Consider the following 19794-nt stretch of genomic DNA (forward strand, 5'->3'; position numbering starts at 1 on the left):
CCGCCCCCGCCGGCCACCCCGCCGCTATTCTTCATCGCCCCCGGGATCGAGAGAGTCGACACTGGCTTCCGCAGCTGCAACAGCACAAACCCGACGATTAAAGCTACGCACGCACGCACGCACGCACGCACGTGCACAGAGTTACGCATCGCGTGTCACACGCGCTTTTGTTACCGTTGTATGTTGTGTACATCGCGACGCATCAACGCCTTCCGGAGAGACGAGCAAGAGTTCCTCTTACTCTGTCTTTTCTCTACGCTCTACAAGAGTAAAGAGAAAAAAGCCTCCTACCGCTTCTCTCGAAGACATCAATGCATTGCGTTACACACAGTGTGTGGTTAGAGAAGGAAGTATGTATACAGAGGTGCGAGAAACAAGTGGCGCGCAAAATTGGCAATCTCACCTTTTTTGCGTAGATCCTTGCGTTCGATTTCAGTTTCCGCGTGCGATATCTCGGCAAACATACTGCAATTATTGCACACCTATTGTTTTTTTTTTTTTTTTTTTTAAGACGAAGTTACACGTCTTATCACGAGCGTTTTCTTTCGCGTGGGAAGATGCGGGGAATTTTTTATTCTCCCTATCGGAGTGACGCGTGACTGAGACGGATCTCGCATCCAACCTCGAACATAAAACGACTGTCGCACAGGAGCGCGTAACTGAGAAGGGTTCGTCTTAATGATGTGACTGGGTAGTCCTGATTTATCGGACGAAATATCGCGCGCGAGCGTGGGCGGGCCGCCGTCGCGCACAATCTTCCTTTAGTCGAAGAGCGTTCGAGAAAGAGAGAGAGATATATAGACCGGGTGTTTTCGATCGATGAAAATTATTCCACTCGATGACGATACTTGCGAGTTAACGAGTGTTCTTGAGCCGCGTTCGTCGCGCGTATAACGCAGTTTCTCGCGCAAATTGAAGAATGCAATGTTTGCTCAAACGTGTAACGCGCGCGCTTCCGTTTGAGGGCTTCGAATGGAAATGCCGTGTACGGCACAAAGGCCGCTTCTAATCGCGTTAACTTTTTCAGTTACGCCCGGAGTGGTCGTGTTTTTTTTTCTCTCTTTTTTTTTTACGCTCGCGCTTCACATGAAGCTTTCAGACGGCATAAATAAGTACGCACCGCGAAGAGATCTCAACTCCCGCAGCACAAAAGAAAGGATCAAAGTTCCTCTCTCTCTCTCTCCTCTTTCTCTTTTTGAAAGTGGAAAAGTTCACCCTTCCATCCCCCGACTCCTCTATAACCGGTTGCGAGTTGATTGATCACTTCTCCTCGAAGTAAACAATCTCTAATGAAGTGGATTAAATACGTGAGTGTTTCTACTCCACATTTAATGCCGCGGTCGGTTGTTCTCTTCGTAGAGACCGTAATGTTTTATTCGGATTTGATAGCAAACAATTTAAATGAAAACTTTTATTTTTTTACACACAAAATATTCGCGCTCGAAAGATTATTGTTTCACCAATACGCAATTTGTCGCGTTGTGCAAAAATAAAATTACGAGAGCAATTTCTTTGTTCTTTCAAGAATATATATATATAAAGACAAAATATACGCGAGATCGTGGTAAAAGATCGCAACAAGAAACCACAGTCTTTGCACAACGTTCTCAAATTTAGAAATCAGGTAACTGACCGTGTCCCGTTCGCGTACCCCTGGAACAACATCGAAGAAAGTGAGCGTGAAGCGAGGAAAGTAGTTTCCCACCGGAATGTCGTTGCGAGGAAATGACGCGAGATTGCAGCGGAATGCAAAACCGGAGACCGCGGCGCCAAGTTTTTCGGTTGAAAAACGAAAAGAACAAAAGTGGAATGCATTTATGTGTGAAAGAGAAAATATTTTTTTGTAAATAAACATTCTTGTAAATAAACATTCTTGTAAAATAAACATTCTTGTAAATAAACATTTTTTTAATTTTCTTAAATATAATTTCATTAAATTATTGTCGAGATAGCTCGCAAATTTTTTTGTCCATTTCAAAAAGTGACATGACAAAAGCTTCGCGCGCTAAACGCATTTCTCTCGATTCTCAAGGAGATTCGATTCTTCCTCGCATTTCGAAAATGACATTTGAATTTTTTACATCACACTTTCGAGTGTCGAGAAGCTTAAGTTTCGGCATCCGTACTGTACGCAACATCCGATTTCGCTCCGCGTCGGAAATGCACCGGTTGGTGCTTTGCCGGTGATGCCACAGTCCGCATACGAAGCACCGGGGCGCATGCACCTGTCTGTCAGTGTGTATTAGTTCTCTCTCTCTCTCTCTCGCACACACACACACTGGTGAGAGCTATGTATGTGCGGTTTATCGATCTCCTCGCTATATTTTCCGAACACGTTGTATTCCACGAGAATACGTTTTCAAACCCCGGTGAGTTAGAGCGTGTCGTGTATGTTTATGTGTATGTGTGTGTTTCTTTCAATGGTGCTAGGTACACACACCCCTCTTGTTTACTCCATTTGCATTTCTCGTTTTGTTTACTTTGTTTCTCTTTTTCTTTTTTCCCAAACGAATAAAAGTGTAATTAAAGCATATTTACGTGACGCGCGCGATCGACTAAAAATATTTTGCGCTCGTTTTCGCGCTGACACAACAGACGCAAAAAACGCGCGCCAAATTGAGAGACTAATCACGATCGGGCGAATTAGAAACGTCGGTCCGCGTCCGCGGGAGAGACTTTTCGCAGCTTATCCCGCGCGCTTTGCCGTTGGCGTCAGATTAGCCGCGCGATAATCAACAAAGAAGCTGACGAGTAGTTGCACCCGGGAATGCGCCGCAACCGGGAAGAGATTTCAGACCTGACCCCATGACCTTTCCCCACCGGCTCGAGGAGCGAGAAAGGAGTGACTGTATTAAGGGCGGACAGAAACGGGGATACAAGTCGGGGGAGAGAAGATGGTAGTCATGGAGACCATCCCGAAAGGCTTCCTTAATTCAGAGCCTGATTGACTGGGGCGATCTTAAACTCGTCCGATAAAATTCCAAGGCTTTCTCACCCTCGTTTCGCGATTGTTCGCGACCGTAATGAAACGACGACGGCGGTTTGTCTTTCGCATCGTCTCTCGCCGAAACAAGCTAATATATACATTTCTCCCTCGTCTACTCGCGTCCATATCATTTTGTCACTTTCCTCGGTGAACTGAATTGAATTGAATTAATTTTCCCTCTCACCCCAAGAAACGAGCTCCTTTAATTCTCTCTCCTTTCCCTTTTCGTTCGCGCGCGTCTAATAAAGTCAACTTCTCTCTGTCTCTCTCTCTCTCTCTCTTTCTCTTGCGAAACCGCAATCTTTCCGGCGACTTGCGGCTTTCTCTCGCACGAGAAAAGCGATAAAACTGTCGACTCCGTCGCGAAGAAATGGGTACCGAAGGGGAGGTATAAAAAAAGAGAGAGAGAGAGAGAGTGGAGAACAAGAGCGAAAGAAAGATAGAAATATGATCTTAGCGCCCGCGTGTGTGTTTGCCCGGGAGTATTCGACGCTCGGGTTTCACACTCGACTCGGTACATTGTCGCCGCTATTATACTCCGGAGCGAGCGCAAGAAAGCAAAGCCAGCGTTGCACAAAACCAGAAGGGAGAGACAAGTCAAGTGTGCGCGGGTCTTAACATTTACGGTTCAGTTGTCACATGTGTGTACACACTACCGCGGATTAGTATCAAATGTAAGGTTTCTAAATCCCCGAAGTATTTCTTCTTGCGCGAGCACCAAGGGGTTTGCGCCGTTGTCCCATTTATCCGAACCTTGTTGTTCGGAAAACTGGAAAGATAGATAAAAGAAGCGCGCGAGCTTCTTGATCTCTAGATCGTAAATATACCGCGCGCGCGGCAATCCGCGTCACAATTCACCGTAGCGCCGGCGATAATTCACCGTGACGATAAACGGGACGTCATTAACCGTACTTTTGCTCGAGACGGAGTTACACCACATTGGCAGCGCCAACTCCGATCGGAGACGGAGGGGAAGAAGAGCAACGTCGCGTCGAAGTCCATTGCGAACGGGTAACAATAATTGTCGGAGCAGATTTTCGCCGTTCGACCGAGCGCGTTCCGTTTCGCTCCAGTTTTCGGCGATTATGTCGCGCGCACACACATTTTATCTATTTCTCCCTCTCTCTCTCTCTCTCTCTCTCTCTCTCTCTCTCTCTCTCTCTCTCTCTCTCTCTTCCGCCCACTCCCGCCACAACCATGTCCGCGAACATAATCTCTCTAATGGAACCGCGAGATAATACTCGAGGGGCGAGATTAGTGCTTCGCGGAGAGTACGACCGGCGACCAATAATTCAACAGATATAACGCGAGGGTATAACGTTATCTGCGATTCCGCGCTGTATAAGTTTCACGTTCGTTTTACGTGACATTAAATCGATAAAATCAAATCGTCAAACGCGATGTTTCCTCCCTCTCCCTCCCCCTCGATTTCGCCTATCTCTTCCGCAAAGAGTTTTTTTTCCGCGATTTCGAGCGGCCGGTCAATTATCGTCACAACATCGCTCTCTCTCTTTGTGTGTTTTCCGACAAAATAATAACCTCGTAAGAGCACCCTGTCGTCATTGCGCGCATCGCGCATTGTCGATATTGACAAAATCGACTCTCTCGCGCGCCGTGGTTTCTCTTTTTGCATCCTCTACTTTTCCGAGAAATTGGCGTGCCATTACTGACAAGGCTTGGGAACGTTGCCAACGGTACCGTGATGTACATATTAATGTAATATCCTCCAATCCGCGACAGCGCTATTCTATTTAATAAAAAGCCATTTCTTTTCGCTGTTCTTTTCCTTTTCATTCCCGGGACGAGTTTCCTGTTTCTTCGGTGCGCGTGCAGCGTGTGCTCTTTTTGTTCTCGATGTAACTGTGTTAAAATGCGACCGCTCTCTCGCAAATGTATTACGAAACAAATATTCGCGACAAGCAAATGTTATTTATTGTGCGAGAAAAGTGTCTGAATAAAATTTCACAAGACGGGAAGAACATCGATTTTTACTTTGATTTCTGAACGTTGACAAATCAGAGAATCGTACTTTTCTCAAAAATGCGCGCCTGTCGATACACCGCGGTCGATTGTCAATACGGGACTCCGCGAGGCGCAATATATATAAAACACGCGATGTCGCTTCAGGTCGCCTCGTTAACCAATCGTTTTCGGCTTGTATACCGTCGGAATTAATCCGGAAACCTCTCGACTGGGGAATTCCTCGTCGTCGCTTCGCGCACAAACTTTGTTAATTGAACGAGAACGTACATTGAAAATTGTTTCGGAAATTATTATACGCATTTCGCTTTTTGGGAAATTCCGAGGAAACATTGACGACAGGAGTTTAATAAAGAATCACGTTCGTCGACAAGCTGCGCTTATTAATTTCGACCTGTTTCGTTACCGAAAACGCATGTAATCTCTTCGTCGACTGAAATTTTCTAATTGGCAAAAGTGTAAATAAAAATTGCTCGGAGTTAATACAACAAATTTAAACAAAATATTTTTTATAACAGATTAAAAAAAATAACAGAGATACGTACACATAAAATATCATAAAAAACATATTGAATATTACAGATTTACGTTACAGATTTACGTAATTATCAAACTTTTATTATGTGATAAATTTTTAAACTTTGAAAAGAGTTGTATGTTTTTAATCGACAAATTTTTGCAACTCTCCGATTATGGAAAATCAATTTCTGCAATTTATCCAGCGACATAGAGAAAGAAGGGAGTGGGGAAGAGAACAGGTTCTACCAAAGTTTACAGCACGGTATTATTCCGTCAAATTGCCGATATTAAGTGGACAATGCTGCGCAATATAAAGTTGTCTCTTCTTGCGCGACAGTCATTTCGCAGCCGAAACATCCGCCGCAGAGTACTGTGCGCAACATACTCAAGAAAATATAAAAGACAGTAGCCGCAATTTCCAACCCGGGGATTTTCCCCCATAATTTCGCGGTTATACTTTCCAAGCTATATTCCGCTCACATCGCCAATATCGTTTCGCTGTTTTTATCTTTCTGGATTATCTTTTGGCTTGGTGGATTGGATTGCTCTTGTGCTTCTCGGACTATTACCTTGCCGTCTCTTTCTCTCGCGCGAAGAATCTAGACGTTAATTAATTAAAACGTTTGTAAACAAAGACGGCGCGCATAAGTTAAAAACAAAAATCAAAAACGTCGCTCTCTCTGGTCTTTGAAAAAATTAAAAATAAGCTCAGAAAAAATTTTACGGAGTGTACGAACTAAATAAAAGAGAGAGAAAAAAATATATTCTCTCGCTAATACATGACATACTTATTGGAAAACAATTATTCAAAGTTGAAAGTGTATTGAAATTTAATAATCTTTTCTAAATTCTATTATATTTAGATTATGATCAAACTTTCCTACATATTGCAGAGCTGTTTAAATATTCTCTCTAAAATCTTCGCCGAGCACTAAATCATCGATAAATTCTCGAGTTTTATACGCGTAACAATTTATCTCCCAAATCTAACGAGCGATTCTCCGTTTACGTTTATATCCATTTCCCATCTCTCTGCGGCTACCTTAGCAGCTGTGTGTGGATTAAAGGAAAAATATTCGGGCGTCCGTTCCCCGTCCGCGAATAAGAAAAGTAGGGAAAACGGAGGCAATTTCCAACCGGGCCACCGCGCGGCTATTGCTTTACCGTTACAGCAACGTTCTCTTTCGTAGAAATACATAGTCTTCTCCACCTTTTTGTTTCTTCACGTCGATTTCGCGGGATACGTAATCGAAAATGCGGAGAAATAGTTTCGACATCGGGTCAGCAGCAAAAGCGCCCGATCGAGAGAGAGAGAAACCGGAAAAAGTTGCGCATTTTTCTATTGCACCGCGTAAAAACCCGCCCCGACGTGTTCGTGTTTTTTGCGCGTTGACGGTGATTTCCAAAAGGTCAATCGTGCCAATCGCGTGTCATCAAACGAGAAACGCGGCTTTTAACGTTATCGCGTGCGAGAAATCGACGAGATATACGCCTTTGAGATCTTTTTTCTTTTTTTTTTTTTTTTTTTTGCGCTTAAACATCACCGTCGGCGCTTTAAACTCGCTCTCTTCCGCAGAATCCTTTCGTCAAGATTTAAAAGACGACTGTTGGTGGCACAACAATAAAGCGCAAGAAGGCGACATAATATCGAATATAAATGTCCCTTTGCAACGAGCTATCGACAAAAGCATTCTCGACGGTAAGCGCTCGTGTCGCCTATTGGTAAGCGCAAGTAATGTCGGCGATCAATTGTCCGTAGGTCGCATTGGTAAATTTTTAATCCCGTTTATCCCGAGTCAAGGACAGAGACGGAGAGGGAGAAAGACGGAATGAGTTAGAGAGATAGAGAGACAAAGGGACGAGAATTCCTCAAACGTCTACGAACGTATGAGTCACAAGAAGTCTTCAGACAATCCTTTTTAATAATTAATAACAAAAACGCTATTAAAAGAATTACATCTCGCGAGGATCGATCGATCACATTCGATACGATTTTTGCGACAAATTCATATTTTTTCGATTCATAATTTTTCGCGAATTTTTTTTCGCGTTGCGTACATTTCGCGCATTAATTCGCAAGAAGTAGTAGACGTTTTACGTTAATTTCTTTCTTTCGTAATTTCAAAAGAGAAGAAACGTACTGTTTCAATTTTGCAAATTGCGACGATGCGCGAGGGAGAGGAGCGCGGGAAAAAATGTGGAAAATATAATTACGCGATAGTTCTTCTTTCTCGTGGAAAAGTAACGAGAAGAGTGTGCTTTTGTGAAATACTGTACGTATCTTCGTGCTATACGCCGCGTTTAAACACCTGCGCATTGTGATAATGTGCAGGGTAATTCTGCGGGAGTTATAGAGCGGCGCGAAAGAAAGAATGCGATATTGATCGTAAAATTTCTCGCGAGTGAACGAAGATCACAGCCGAGTAACGGTAAGAAAGTGGCGAGACGAACGGGAAGTCTCTTAATTACGTTCGTCCGAGAAGCGAGAAGACTTGGGCTACGATAAACGCGAGCGCGCTCTTTTAAAATAGAAAAAAAAACTCGCGGTAATCCACTCGGCGCTGATATAGTCGCGTCTGTCAACCGGAAGCTGAGCGCTACCGGTAAAATCGTAATGCTAAGGCTTTTTGGAGCATCGCCATCGCGAGAGATTTAATTAACTTTGCGCGATAGATGAAGTCCTCGCCGAGAATATATAATTTTCCTGTCCGCATAAATAACCCCGCTTCTAAGAGAAGCTATCGAATTGAATCGGTGAACCAAAATCGCGCGACGTCAAGCAAAACATCCGAGCGATATTTCATTTCATTTGATTACATTATCTCATAATTGCAACGGTATTTAATTCACTCGATTCATAACGAGTCCCGTAACGGATTCTCTTTTTTTTTTCTCTTCACCTTTATCGAAATCGATATTCACTCTGTCTCTCTCTCTCTCTCTCTCTTTCCCTCTCTCTCTCTCTCTCTCTCTCTTTCTCTCTCACTTCGGTTTCTAAAACCAATTACTGTTAATCTTTTTGCTTTTGTTTCGCTAAAAGCAATTTCTGTAATCCTTCTGCTTGAGTTCTAACGAAACCAATCTTCGTGAATTTTCCTCCTGTTTCAAGTCTAATAAACGAGGAAGGGGGAGAAGGACCGACCGATTCATCTCGCGATTTATCTGTACGTTCTTTCTTTTTTTTTTTTTTTTTTTTATCGCTCTCCAAACGAGAAAACTCCCAATGTTGTTGGCGCGAAAAAGCGCTGAAAACGCGCGCGCGATAACAAAACGAGGCCGCGCGGGGTGTCCATTATCTTGCGATTACGCGGAAAACTTTTACGAGGATTCTGATAACCCGAGCGAAATCTCTGGGTGTTTTTGACAAAACGATATATCCAACTTCGAAGACGAGAAGTGTTCGCCGAGAACGTGTCACTTTCATCTCGGCGCTCGGGATTTTCCGGCGCAAGCAATCTCTCCTCTCGCGTGGTTGTGATCCCAGAAAATTTCAATAATTTTCCTAATCCGTCGAGCGCACTGATAATTGTTTCCGCTCGATTTAATTGTTATATGTCAGAGAAGTATAAAATAATACGAGAAAATAGTTCATCCGCGAAATAATTTTTGCGCGCACTTGCACACAGTTATATACGTGTATTATACACAATAAAATTTATATTCATTTTTGTATTTCAACAATATTACAGTTCTTGCGCGTCACAAAAATGTTCGAACGTGCGCAAAATAAAGAGAAGCAAAGTCTGTGTGTGTGTGTGTGCGCGCGCGCCGCGACGCGAAACGCCGAAATTACTCGCGTAATTAATATATTAAATTTTGTTCATGAGAATATTTTCCCGATAGAATTTTTCGCATAGTTGAAAATCCAGAAGACACAAGAGATCCGTTTGCAAGCTTCGCAGAGAAAGGACAATATCGCGGATAATTTTACGCGAACTTCAGCTATCGCGAGTCCCGTCCCCCTCACGAACGACTCTTCCGTCAATAAGCGCGATATTGTTTCCTCGACCCCGTTTACACCTCATTCTTCCCACCCTCTCCTCTTCTCTCGCTCCCTCTCGTCACTCGATGCAACCGATGAAGCGAAGTGATAAAGTGTCCCAATTGTTTGATTCGTCTGGTGTATGAAAGTCCATCTCTCCGTGAGCACACCTCCGGCGTTCGGGGAGTTCTGAACGTGTTCGGGATGAGAATTCGCGTCGTCGTCGATTTTTAAGATCTAAAGTCGCGTGAATCTTTTTTGAAAAAAACTTCATTGCGTTTTTTTCAAACATTCCGACTGCTCGATCGGGGTTTCAATTTCATATATAATTTTTTTTTTTTTATCTTTCCGACGCGAGCGACAATTTCACGCGCGTTCATCGAGAAACTTCCGCTTGATAAGTCGCGCGGAGAGACGCACACGTTCGTTCTGCTAAGTACACACGAGAGGAGTAAGTAGAGAACGTGAAAAAATTTTTAAGCGAGCGATTCTCTTGATTGCGACGATATTGAATGAAATTGCAGAAGATGCAGCGCGCGACCTCTCCAAAGTTTCAGAAACAAAAAGAAGATCAAGGAGAGATGAAGAATAGTTTCTTAGTAAACTGACCGAACCGTATCGGCGCGCGCACTCTGCGATCTGTAATCTCTTCGGAGAGAAGCCTAATTATCGATTACTCGATCGAGCATGACAAGAGCATTCGTCATATACAAATTTGTCATCCATTCAGTCGTTATATAATCAAGAGACAGAGAGAGAGAGAGAGAGAGAGTTCGATTAGCTCACAATTAGCACGTAAAGAAGACCAAACATATTAAATTCTGTTGAATGTCTCTCTCTTTCTCTCCTCGGTAAAAAGTTCGAGATTGTTATTTTGGAATCATATAAGCTACTTTGAGGTTTTCTTTCTAGCTACTTAGCTAGAAAGAAAACCTCAAAGTGAACCTCGCAACACCTAATGAGCAACGAAAAATCACATTCTTCACTCAAGATGTGTTAAAACGAGAGTTTAAAACAAGATTTTAATTAAGAGACTCTTGTTAAAGAGCGGGAAACGAATTGCGGGAAGTTTCAAGGAAACATTTTGCCGCTTTCGCGTGTTTTTTTTTCTTTTACCAACCTTAGAGACATTTACGTATAATTATCCTCCTCTTCGAGTAAGATCTGCTGGAATATCGCGGGCACTTTAACGCGGCTCCGACAATTGTTCGTCACCGTAGTACAGTAGCACTTCACCGAACTCGATCGGCCGCGTGGCGGCGCGGGATCGTCTCTCGGTTTCCGTCGATCGCTCATGTTGAGTCACGTAATTCTTGTTCTCTCTTTCTCTCTTTTTCTCTCCCCTCTCTCTCTCTCTCTCTCTCTCTCTCTCAGCAAACTGATGAGCGAACAAAATCGGCTTCAGTTTAAAGAGCGATCATCCGAACGATCGTTCTTCTTGTTGACGATCGAAGTCCCTCGCCATCATCACTCTTCGCGTAGTTCGCGCCTCTTACTTCACTTCCGTTCGCGCGCGCGCGCGCGTCCTCCAATTCTCGGGGAATATTACGCCCGGCGCGATGGGAGTTTTCGTGCAATGAATCTCCCAATTAACGGCGAGGATCGTTTGTCATCACAACAAGGCGCGTAGCCTCGCGAGGGAACACTTGATAACCGACGACGATACTATATTGATTCAACATCCTCGCCGCAGCAACATAGCGGCGATATCGCAGCAACATTGTGCGCCCCGTTGATCCTCTCAAGGGCTGCTTCTTCTCACGACTGCGCTTCCTTCCGCTCGCCGGCCGATTGTTACCATCCTCGCATTCTTCCTCCTCCATCACGGCGGCGGCTAACACGGCCAGTTGCTGCTCTTCTTTCCATGAAAGCGCGCCTCGGTTCCGAGTCGGGGAAGCATTGCCCTCTTTTTCGGCGGAGAAAGTCAAAACCGTCGGAATACCGCGGGAAGTGCGGTCGCGCGGTCTTTGAGCGAACGTGCGGGTAGGTAGTTGTTGCGTGGGTAGGTCTATAGAAATTATTATGTGACCTGTGTGATGAGATCTCGCTGCGAAATCGCGAGAGATAACGACGTTCGTGAGCGCGCGCGATATACATTAAGTTCGTTGCGCGAGCTCGAAAGCGATTTTCTCACAAAAAGCTACTAAGCGTTAAGATTCCGTTCATAATTCGAAAAGTGGCACATTGCGAATAGAATTTTTTTCAAGAGAGAGAAGATTGATGAAATTAAGTGTCGAGATGTCTCTGAGAATTTTAAGATCTTAATGAAATGTATATTGAGTTTTAGCCACACGTAACAAATGTATAAAGTTTCATTAAACTTTAATTACTAATATGAAAAAACTTGAGACACGTACAAAACCATCTCTCTCACTGACAAGTAATTTCTCAAATCTCATAGTTCTCTTCGAAATAAACGATAAAAAGTTGTTGCATTGAAATTATTGATTGATTTCTTTACGTTGATCTTATAATAGAAAGAGAGAAAGAGGCTAGAGTTAAAGAACTGAAAGATTTAATACATCTCATTGAACTTAAGCTTCAGAAGCTCTCAAAAAAGTGTACTTGAAAGATCTAATTAGAAAATTTTAATAATTTAAAACTCGCGCTATTCAAGTTGAAATATAATTCTTCCGTTTGATCTCGTGTGAATTATAAATTTATTCATTTTTATTCAAGGTTTAAAATAAAGGAAAAGGGAGAGAAAAATCGACGAGCTTTATGCGCACAACACAACTCAACGTAAATCGGAAACAAATATTGTTAACGCAAATACCGCTATTTTTCGCGCGTGAACAACAATCTCTCGCGCGTATACACATTCTCTCTCTCTCTCTCTCTCTCTCTTCACAGTGACAGTAACGTTCACACGCATATTGTAAATATCTCCTGGCGTTTTATCCTCCCTTAAACGTAGATGGAAAAAAAATTCTCTATTGTATTTCACTGATATCGATGTGTGTAAAAAAATTCCAGATATATGCGCGCGCTTTTGATCGCTTTTTGCGTAAAGATAAAGGCGGAGAGAAAGTTCCATTAAAACGGGAGCAATTTTAGCACATCTGCTCGTGCCTTTCATCCTTTTCCGCGACTGCGAACTGCCCCGAAGAATTCTATCAACGAGCAAACGATCAATTTTTAATATAATAATCGCGTATGCGCGCCGTGACTTGCGCCTGGCGAATTTTTAATCAAGCAAATACCTATACCACCGACCACCGTGATCGTGGTATCACTTCTCTCCATTATTGCTGAATTAATCTGTATGTAGTAAGAGAATTAGCCGAGGCAAAATCCGAACTTTATACGAACGAAATCGGTCCATTAAATTAGCTATTATATTCACGTAATTAATGAGCTGGTTATTTTAGAGAACAAATAACAAGTTGTTTTCACAATTATTGTTTTGTTTTTAGCGGGATTGATATTTGACATTTATCGGCTGATTTGACGAAGTACAACTCATTTTTAACTATTCGCATTATCCAAAAATCGACCTAATTATACATACTGGGTCTGTGAGACTCACGCGAATTTAAAATCGAATATCTCCGCAAACAATCAATATGTTTTCATTTTGCTTTTTGAATCGAAAATTTAAACGATTCTGCGCCGATAAAAAAAAAAAAAACAAATTGAAAAAATCTCTGGTAGTTTCAAAGATATGAGCGTTTCAACAAAACAAAGTTTTACTGGAAACACCGGTTTGAAATTTTTAAATGGGTCTGGAAGACCCACGTCTGTGTGCAAAAGGTTAATTTTCGTGTGTCACTTGTATTTATAAATGTTTTTCCATTTTCCAGGTTTATTTTCACTAAAAGAAAATCTTTTTAAAATGTATATATTTTTTTTAAGGCTATCAATATACAAGCAAAAAAACGATGTCAAAGATTTCGATAAATTTGACGTGTCGTATCAAACTAACTCCGCGCAAATATAATTTCCACTTCTCACCGTAAATCTTATTCGCAGTTAACGAAGCGATTGAAAGCGTCTTAAGTTCGGTGGAACGCCGAATATGAGTAATTCGTGAAAGTGATTTCGGTCCCGAAACGAAGTTAACGAGGGTTCATATCTCAAATATCTTCCCTAGCTCGTCTTCGTTATTCTTCGACGTTTATTACTTCCTTATTATATTCCTTTCGCTTCGGTTTTAAGACGAGAGAAAGAAGTAATAAAGAAGAGAGAAAAGAATGCGCGATACACAAATGTTATACGCACTCGTAATAGTGTAATATACATCCCCTTTGTACAATAACAATATTTCTGAAAAGAAGTGCGCAAATGTTGGATTTATTACGTGAAAATGTGTTGCAAAAAAGTTTTCCCCGTATAATAAAATTCAAATTGCGCGAGTAATTTTCGCGAAAACAGTTTTAAAACTTCGCAATATATTATGTAAACATGATAAAATTATCTTGTATTTGTTTTCCCGATGTATGTGTAATTTGTACACGATAAACAGCGACACAAAATATACTCAATTTACAGATGTATAAAGAATTTTGTATGCACTTTTGTTATCAAGCGGTAACGGTGTATTACGTTAGGATTTTCTGTTATTAATTATTAAATCGCAGTGGGATATATTGTTATGTCACCGGCACGGCAAACTCTTTCAATTGCACTTGTTACAAATTGATATATTATTTAGTTGCAAATTGATACATTAGTTACTCCGTTCTTTGAATTTACACGGTGTGTTAGTTACGTTATGTCGTTTAATCCGATTAGTTTTGTCAAGAGATTTGTTTAAATCCTCATTAATCTATTTATTTATTTATTTTCTATCTCTCAAGTGTATTGCACAAGAGCCGCCCCCGTTAAATTTGTATACAGCTAATAATAAATATTTAAATATCCATTACTTTAATACTCGCGCGCTATTTTCGCACATTTGAAATTTATTATTTCACTTTTGTGTATTCTTCTTTTCCTCTCTCGGGCAATTCTTCACACGTATCAAGTTCCTCACGTTCAATTTGATTTAGTAATTATTCATCAAATCTATTCTCTCCGTATTTTTGTGTATACATATCCCGCAAAATTTGTAAGCGTTTCGTGAAATTCTAGTCCCTGCATCTTCGTATCTACGTGCGCGCTAAATTTTCTCTCTCTCTCCCTCTCTCTCTCCGTGAGAAGGTTTTAACATTATTCAATGTTTAATCAAGCCTTTTGTACACTACATTATTCCATTGCATCGAGAGAAAACAGAGAGGATAAAACACCGGTTTATTTACTTTCTCAATAATCATTATTCACCGCATCACCCGTTTTTTGTTCGCAAAACAAAAAAAAACGGATGTCGAAATAATGCATCGCGACGCGTGGAAGTGTAATATTTTTTCCCTTCCGCGTAAATATATATGGAGTTTCAACAACAAGTTCTTTCTCTCTCAGATGACGAATCATTTTTGTTTTTCCCTCGACATATAAACTCTTCGAGGGGATTGCATCAGCCATATCGGTTGGATGTGCGCAGTGAATATTTTTGGACAATTGTCGGTGTTTTACACCACTTTCTTTATTATTATCTTTAATTTAAACAAATGCACAACTCCGTGGCTTGGCGTCAGGAACCCAATCCACGGTTTTAAACCTGTTATCAAAAAGACATAGAATGGCGTATGGACTAGCTTTATAGGTCTACTGAGCCAAAAGAGCACCAAACCNAAAAAAAAAAAAAACAAAAAAAAATCGAGCAATTTTCGACCGAGCGAGAGACCGTGCGCGATGATCGCGGTTTCCCGATTTTTCGTGAACGATACTCGTAATCCGTCAGATTTTCGACGACAGATACCTCACACACGAAGGCAGTGATCGACGATCTTGACGTGGACTGCAAACACCCGCACAACAATCAGTATACACCGTTTTTTTCGCGTTTTTCGATCGCGCGAAGGCTCACGTTTGCCGGCGGCGGCATTTCCGTCACCTCCGTCGCCGTCGTCGTCGTCGTCGTCGTCTCGCGACTTCCTGGGCGCGACCGGTGACACGCTACGCGCGCAATTCGAAGCGAACACCCGTCAGTTTCGCGACAGAATTGTCGCTCTCCGCGGAACCGCCTTTGCTTCACCCTTGTCGTCGACGGCGTTCATCGATCACGGCGTCGTCGTCGTCGTCGTCGTCGTCGTCGTCGTCGTGGTCGTCGTCGACGGCGTCGTCGTTGTCTCGAAGTGAGATCGATGGTAAGCGCAGCCTCCGCTTCGACGGTGGATCTTGCGATTCGCGAAAAAGTTGTCGCGCGCCGCGCTCATCGAGAGAAGTGCAAGGGTGTGAGAAGAAGGAAGAGGAGGAAGAGGAGGAGGAGAAGGAAAAGGAGGAGGAGGAAAAAGAGGAGAGGGTAGTTGTGGAAGAAGGATGGATGGAATGACGGATGGAGAGGAGGGGCGAATAATTGGATGCCTGACAGCGAGCAAGCGAGCGAGCGACGCCCGCTTCGAGGATCCAAAAGAGACACCCGCCAAGAAGATGCCTGAGGATGCTGATTGGGTTATGGGACGGGAGAGTGGAAAGGGTGAATGTGTGGGGGTGGGAGGATCTAGAAGAAAGACCGAGAGATACCGAGAGGAAAAAGAGAGAGAGACAGACAGGAAGAGAGAGAGAGACAGAGAGGAGAAAGAGAGCGAGCGAGGCAAGGCGTGCGAGAAAAGCGCCAGTGGTGAGCGTCCGCCCGTTGCGACGCTCCCGACAGGACTGCGTCTCGCTCCTCATTTATGCCTTTCCCTCCCCCGCGTCTCTACGTCCCCGTCACGGCGCAACCACCCTTGCGCTTTCGTCCCCCTCATCTGCCCCACGCATATCGTGAGTAGAACGAAGCGCGGCGCGGTTGCTACCCTGCCGCGCGCTTCTTCCGCCGTCCTCCTCCCTTCGTAGCCGGTCCGCGCGCACGCCTCGTCGACTACACGCGGCCAGGAGGATGAAATAGACGCAGGAAGGCAATGGAGGTAGGATATACAATTCCGCGTGTAGGGCGTGTAAACATAATTTGCGTGCTGGCTAATTTCAGTTGTATCGCGCTGCTCCACTCGCAGTGTGGCGAAACAAATACGCGCGACGAGGGAAGACACACGACGTCGATTTAGCCGAGCCACTTCAGCAACGCGAATTCTCGGTCTATCATTTCCGCATATGATCAATCATTTTTTCGTGTCGTCTGCGAGGTAAATGAATCGAATACCGGATATACACGCGTTGTTGTTGTTGTTGTTTTGTGTACGCTGAATAACTTTTTTAATGTAACGAGATTAATCGTCAGAAATTGACGACGAAACCGATAAATCAACCAAACACGATATGTAGCCGCAAAATACGCGTAACGTTAAAATACACAAAATATATTCAAATCAAACAAACTCTTATTCGTGCGTCAAAAAAAATTTAGTCGTATGTGATATATTGCGCGAGCGATTGATTTTTTCATCGATGAATCGCGACACCATATTGTCACGATTCGAATATGACTAAAAATAGAAGAAGAATCATAAAACGCGCGCGCATTGATGCAGGCCTAAATGGCGGTTTTGCATTCGTTTGAAAGTGAGATCGGCAAATATCACTCGCACTAGAACTTCCCGCTCCTCAAAAGTTCTCCCGTCAGTTCTCCAGTCTGAACTAGCGTTGGCCGCGGCCACGCAAATATTGGCTCATCGTTTTTCTCTTTAATAAACGTTTCTCAAGTCGCGAGAGAAGGTTGAAAATGCCATAATTTTCAAAACTTCGAGTATAGAATTTCGGCAATTTATTATTGCCGTTTAAATAAATTGTGGCGCGCGCGTGTGGTTATCTGTTAATTAATTTAATATATGAACCAATATAAACGCGCTGATGCAAACTTTCTGGCAAATGAGCTCATGTTGTAAATGAACTGTTGGAGCTTGCGCGCACGTTCGCACTAGATAGTTGTTGAACTAATAGTTGGCAAAATTCGCTGACTTAGAAGACTTAAAGCGATGTAAAACAAAACGTTGATAAAATGTAATTCAGCCGCCCGACTTTTTTCTTTCCCTTCTCTGCATGTGTACGTTTGACGCTTCAACGGGGAAGAGACAAGTCTATTTAAGCTTGCGAAAACTAATTTATTCGCATCTTGACGGAAAGCTCGTTACCGTTCAGAACTTCGACTTCGATGCGCACAACAAGAAAACCGATAATGCGACAACGTTCGAACTTTGATCGATGAAATGGGTGTGTTGCGCGGCGCGGAAAACTGTATCGGCGAAATTTCGGCAAACGCGAACACACACACACACACACACAATGCGCGCGTATGTACCTCGGTGCTCTCTCGCCGTAGAGGAGGTAATACCTCTATACGCACGTCAATGCGCGTTCGCGGTGAGCTTTACAATTTTCGGACAGGTGTCAGATCTGAATACGCGCAATCAGTTGCGCGCTATTGCAATTAGTGTAATTATAAGGCCAACAGTCGCACTAAACACATTCGCACACATCGATCGGTTAACATTCCGGATAATGCGCATAAATTACATAAATCAATATATGGACGTGTGTGCGCCGCGACCAAGTATTATTATTCCCGTGATGATTACGCTTGGGATACTTTGTGTACATTGGGGTCATTTTGATCCCGCCGAAAACGCGTTGAGGATTAAACACGCCGAATCAATCGGCTTATTCGACCTTTTGTCGGTTGGAAGCTCCGCGATTCGAAAAAAAAATAAAATAAAATAAACACCCCTTTCTTGTACTTCTCTCTCTCTCTCTCTCTCTCTCTCTCTCTCTCTCTCTCTCTCTCTCTCTCTCAAATCGAGAGTTAAATTTACCGTTGAGCATTTTCTCTCTCTCTGTCTTCTTCGTTCATCGACGACTTTTTTTAATTAACCGCCCGGAGTTCATTCATGCGGATTTTCCATCAACGTGTTCTATTGTTCTGATTTATCCCGAAGACGTCAAGATTGCATGATCATCCCGTCTGCGCCAAATTCCGCAATTTGAACCGCCGCGTAGGCGCATCATCATCGCCTACGGTCTAGTTAATTTCAGCGAGGCATCCCTTCGTTTGTCCATTACAGCTGGCGACGCGCCATTAGTCTATTGGGGATGTACGCGTTTCATATTAATCCTCAACCCCTTTCATCTTCAGATTATCCCAGAGCCGCTAACTCTATCGAAACTTTAGGAAACGCATTCTCACGTTCGGTCTTATCTCTTAATGAGAATCTAATAATTTCGGCAAACACATACACACACACACACGAAGATTGTGCCGAATGTGAGATTAATCCGGACGAATTAAAGTCTGAGCAGAAACGCGCGTTTCTTAACGCAGTAAAGAGTGACAGTTGTTAACAAACAAAGAAAAGTAAATAAATGTAAATTGTAAATATAAATAAATTTTAGAGAAACTATGGAGAGAAGAAATTAATTTTCCGATCTCTTATTTTTCTCTTTTTCGTCTCTTTCCGAAATTGATTGTTTTAACATTGAAAAATATATTGTGCTGCAAAATAAGTGTCTATAGATGTAAATTTGCTGAGGGAGAGAAAATATCGGGCAAGAATTTCGGTCTCAAATGTCACCGGCGAGAGCGCGGAACTGCGTATACTGTCGAGTCGATGTAGGGGTTGATAGACATAATAGAGGATAGGACGTGTACGAGGGAAACGAGGAATAAATAGAAGCGACGGAGTTACTATCGCGTAACATCTAATAATCCGCTATTTGTTTCGCTAATATCCCCCCAAAATTGCTCTCGCTAAAATCTGCTTTTGATTAGCATTTCAGCAAAATTGTTTAAAATCGACAAACCACGTCTACGTACACACAGCCTCGAAAATGTTTCAATTTATGTTCAAATAAAAATTAATATATATACATATAAATACAATATATACATACAAACTTTATATTTTGTTATACTAGCACAACACAGGCGCGCGCTACGCGCTCGCTATTGTCATTTTTATTTTAACGTGTTATGTAAGTTAACACAATCTGTTACCGCGCGCGCGCGATGACAGCTAGTATATACGTCTTATAAAACATAATTTACATATGAGAGATGTCAGAAATAACGCGTGAAAATCTAACTCAAAAAATAGTGAGAGAGAAATGAAAAAACAACACGTGACTAAAGTCACGTGACAGAAAAAAGAGAATATTATATATATTATATATAAAACTATATCTATATATAATACACACATACACACACATATATATATATATATACCGTAATTACGTGATCGGGGTCAGTGACCCCGCCGCGGCCGCGTGGCCGAGGTCAGTGACCCTCCCCCCACCAAGGCCGCGCGGCCGAGGTCAATGCCCCGTCAAGGCCGCGCGCCCGCGGTCAGTGACCCCT

The 19794-nt window shown here is 42.7% G+C and overlaps 1 protein-coding gene across 1 annotated transcript in view; it reads right to left on the bottom strand.

Annotated features, from left to right (window-relative positions):
- The window catches only part of LOC109855408 (small conductance calcium-activated potassium channel protein), a 74684-nt gene that overhangs the window by 26421 nt on the left and 28469 nt on the right, over positions 1-19794 (bottom strand). The window contains exon 4 of the mRNA XM_020429636.1: positions 7-74. Coding sequence (XP_020285225.1) covers positions 7-74 — 68 coding nt within the window. The remainder of the gene's footprint in view (positions 1-6; positions 75-19794) is intronic.

Source organism: Pseudomyrmex gracilis, unplaced genomic scaffold (genome assembly GCF_002006095.1).
Source record: "Pseudomyrmex gracilis isolate BER0280 unplaced genomic scaffold, ASM200609v1 scaffold_88, whole genome shotgun sequence".
NCBI classification, from domain to species: Eukaryota; Metazoa; Arthropoda; class Insecta; order Hymenoptera; family Formicidae; genus Pseudomyrmex; species Pseudomyrmex gracilis.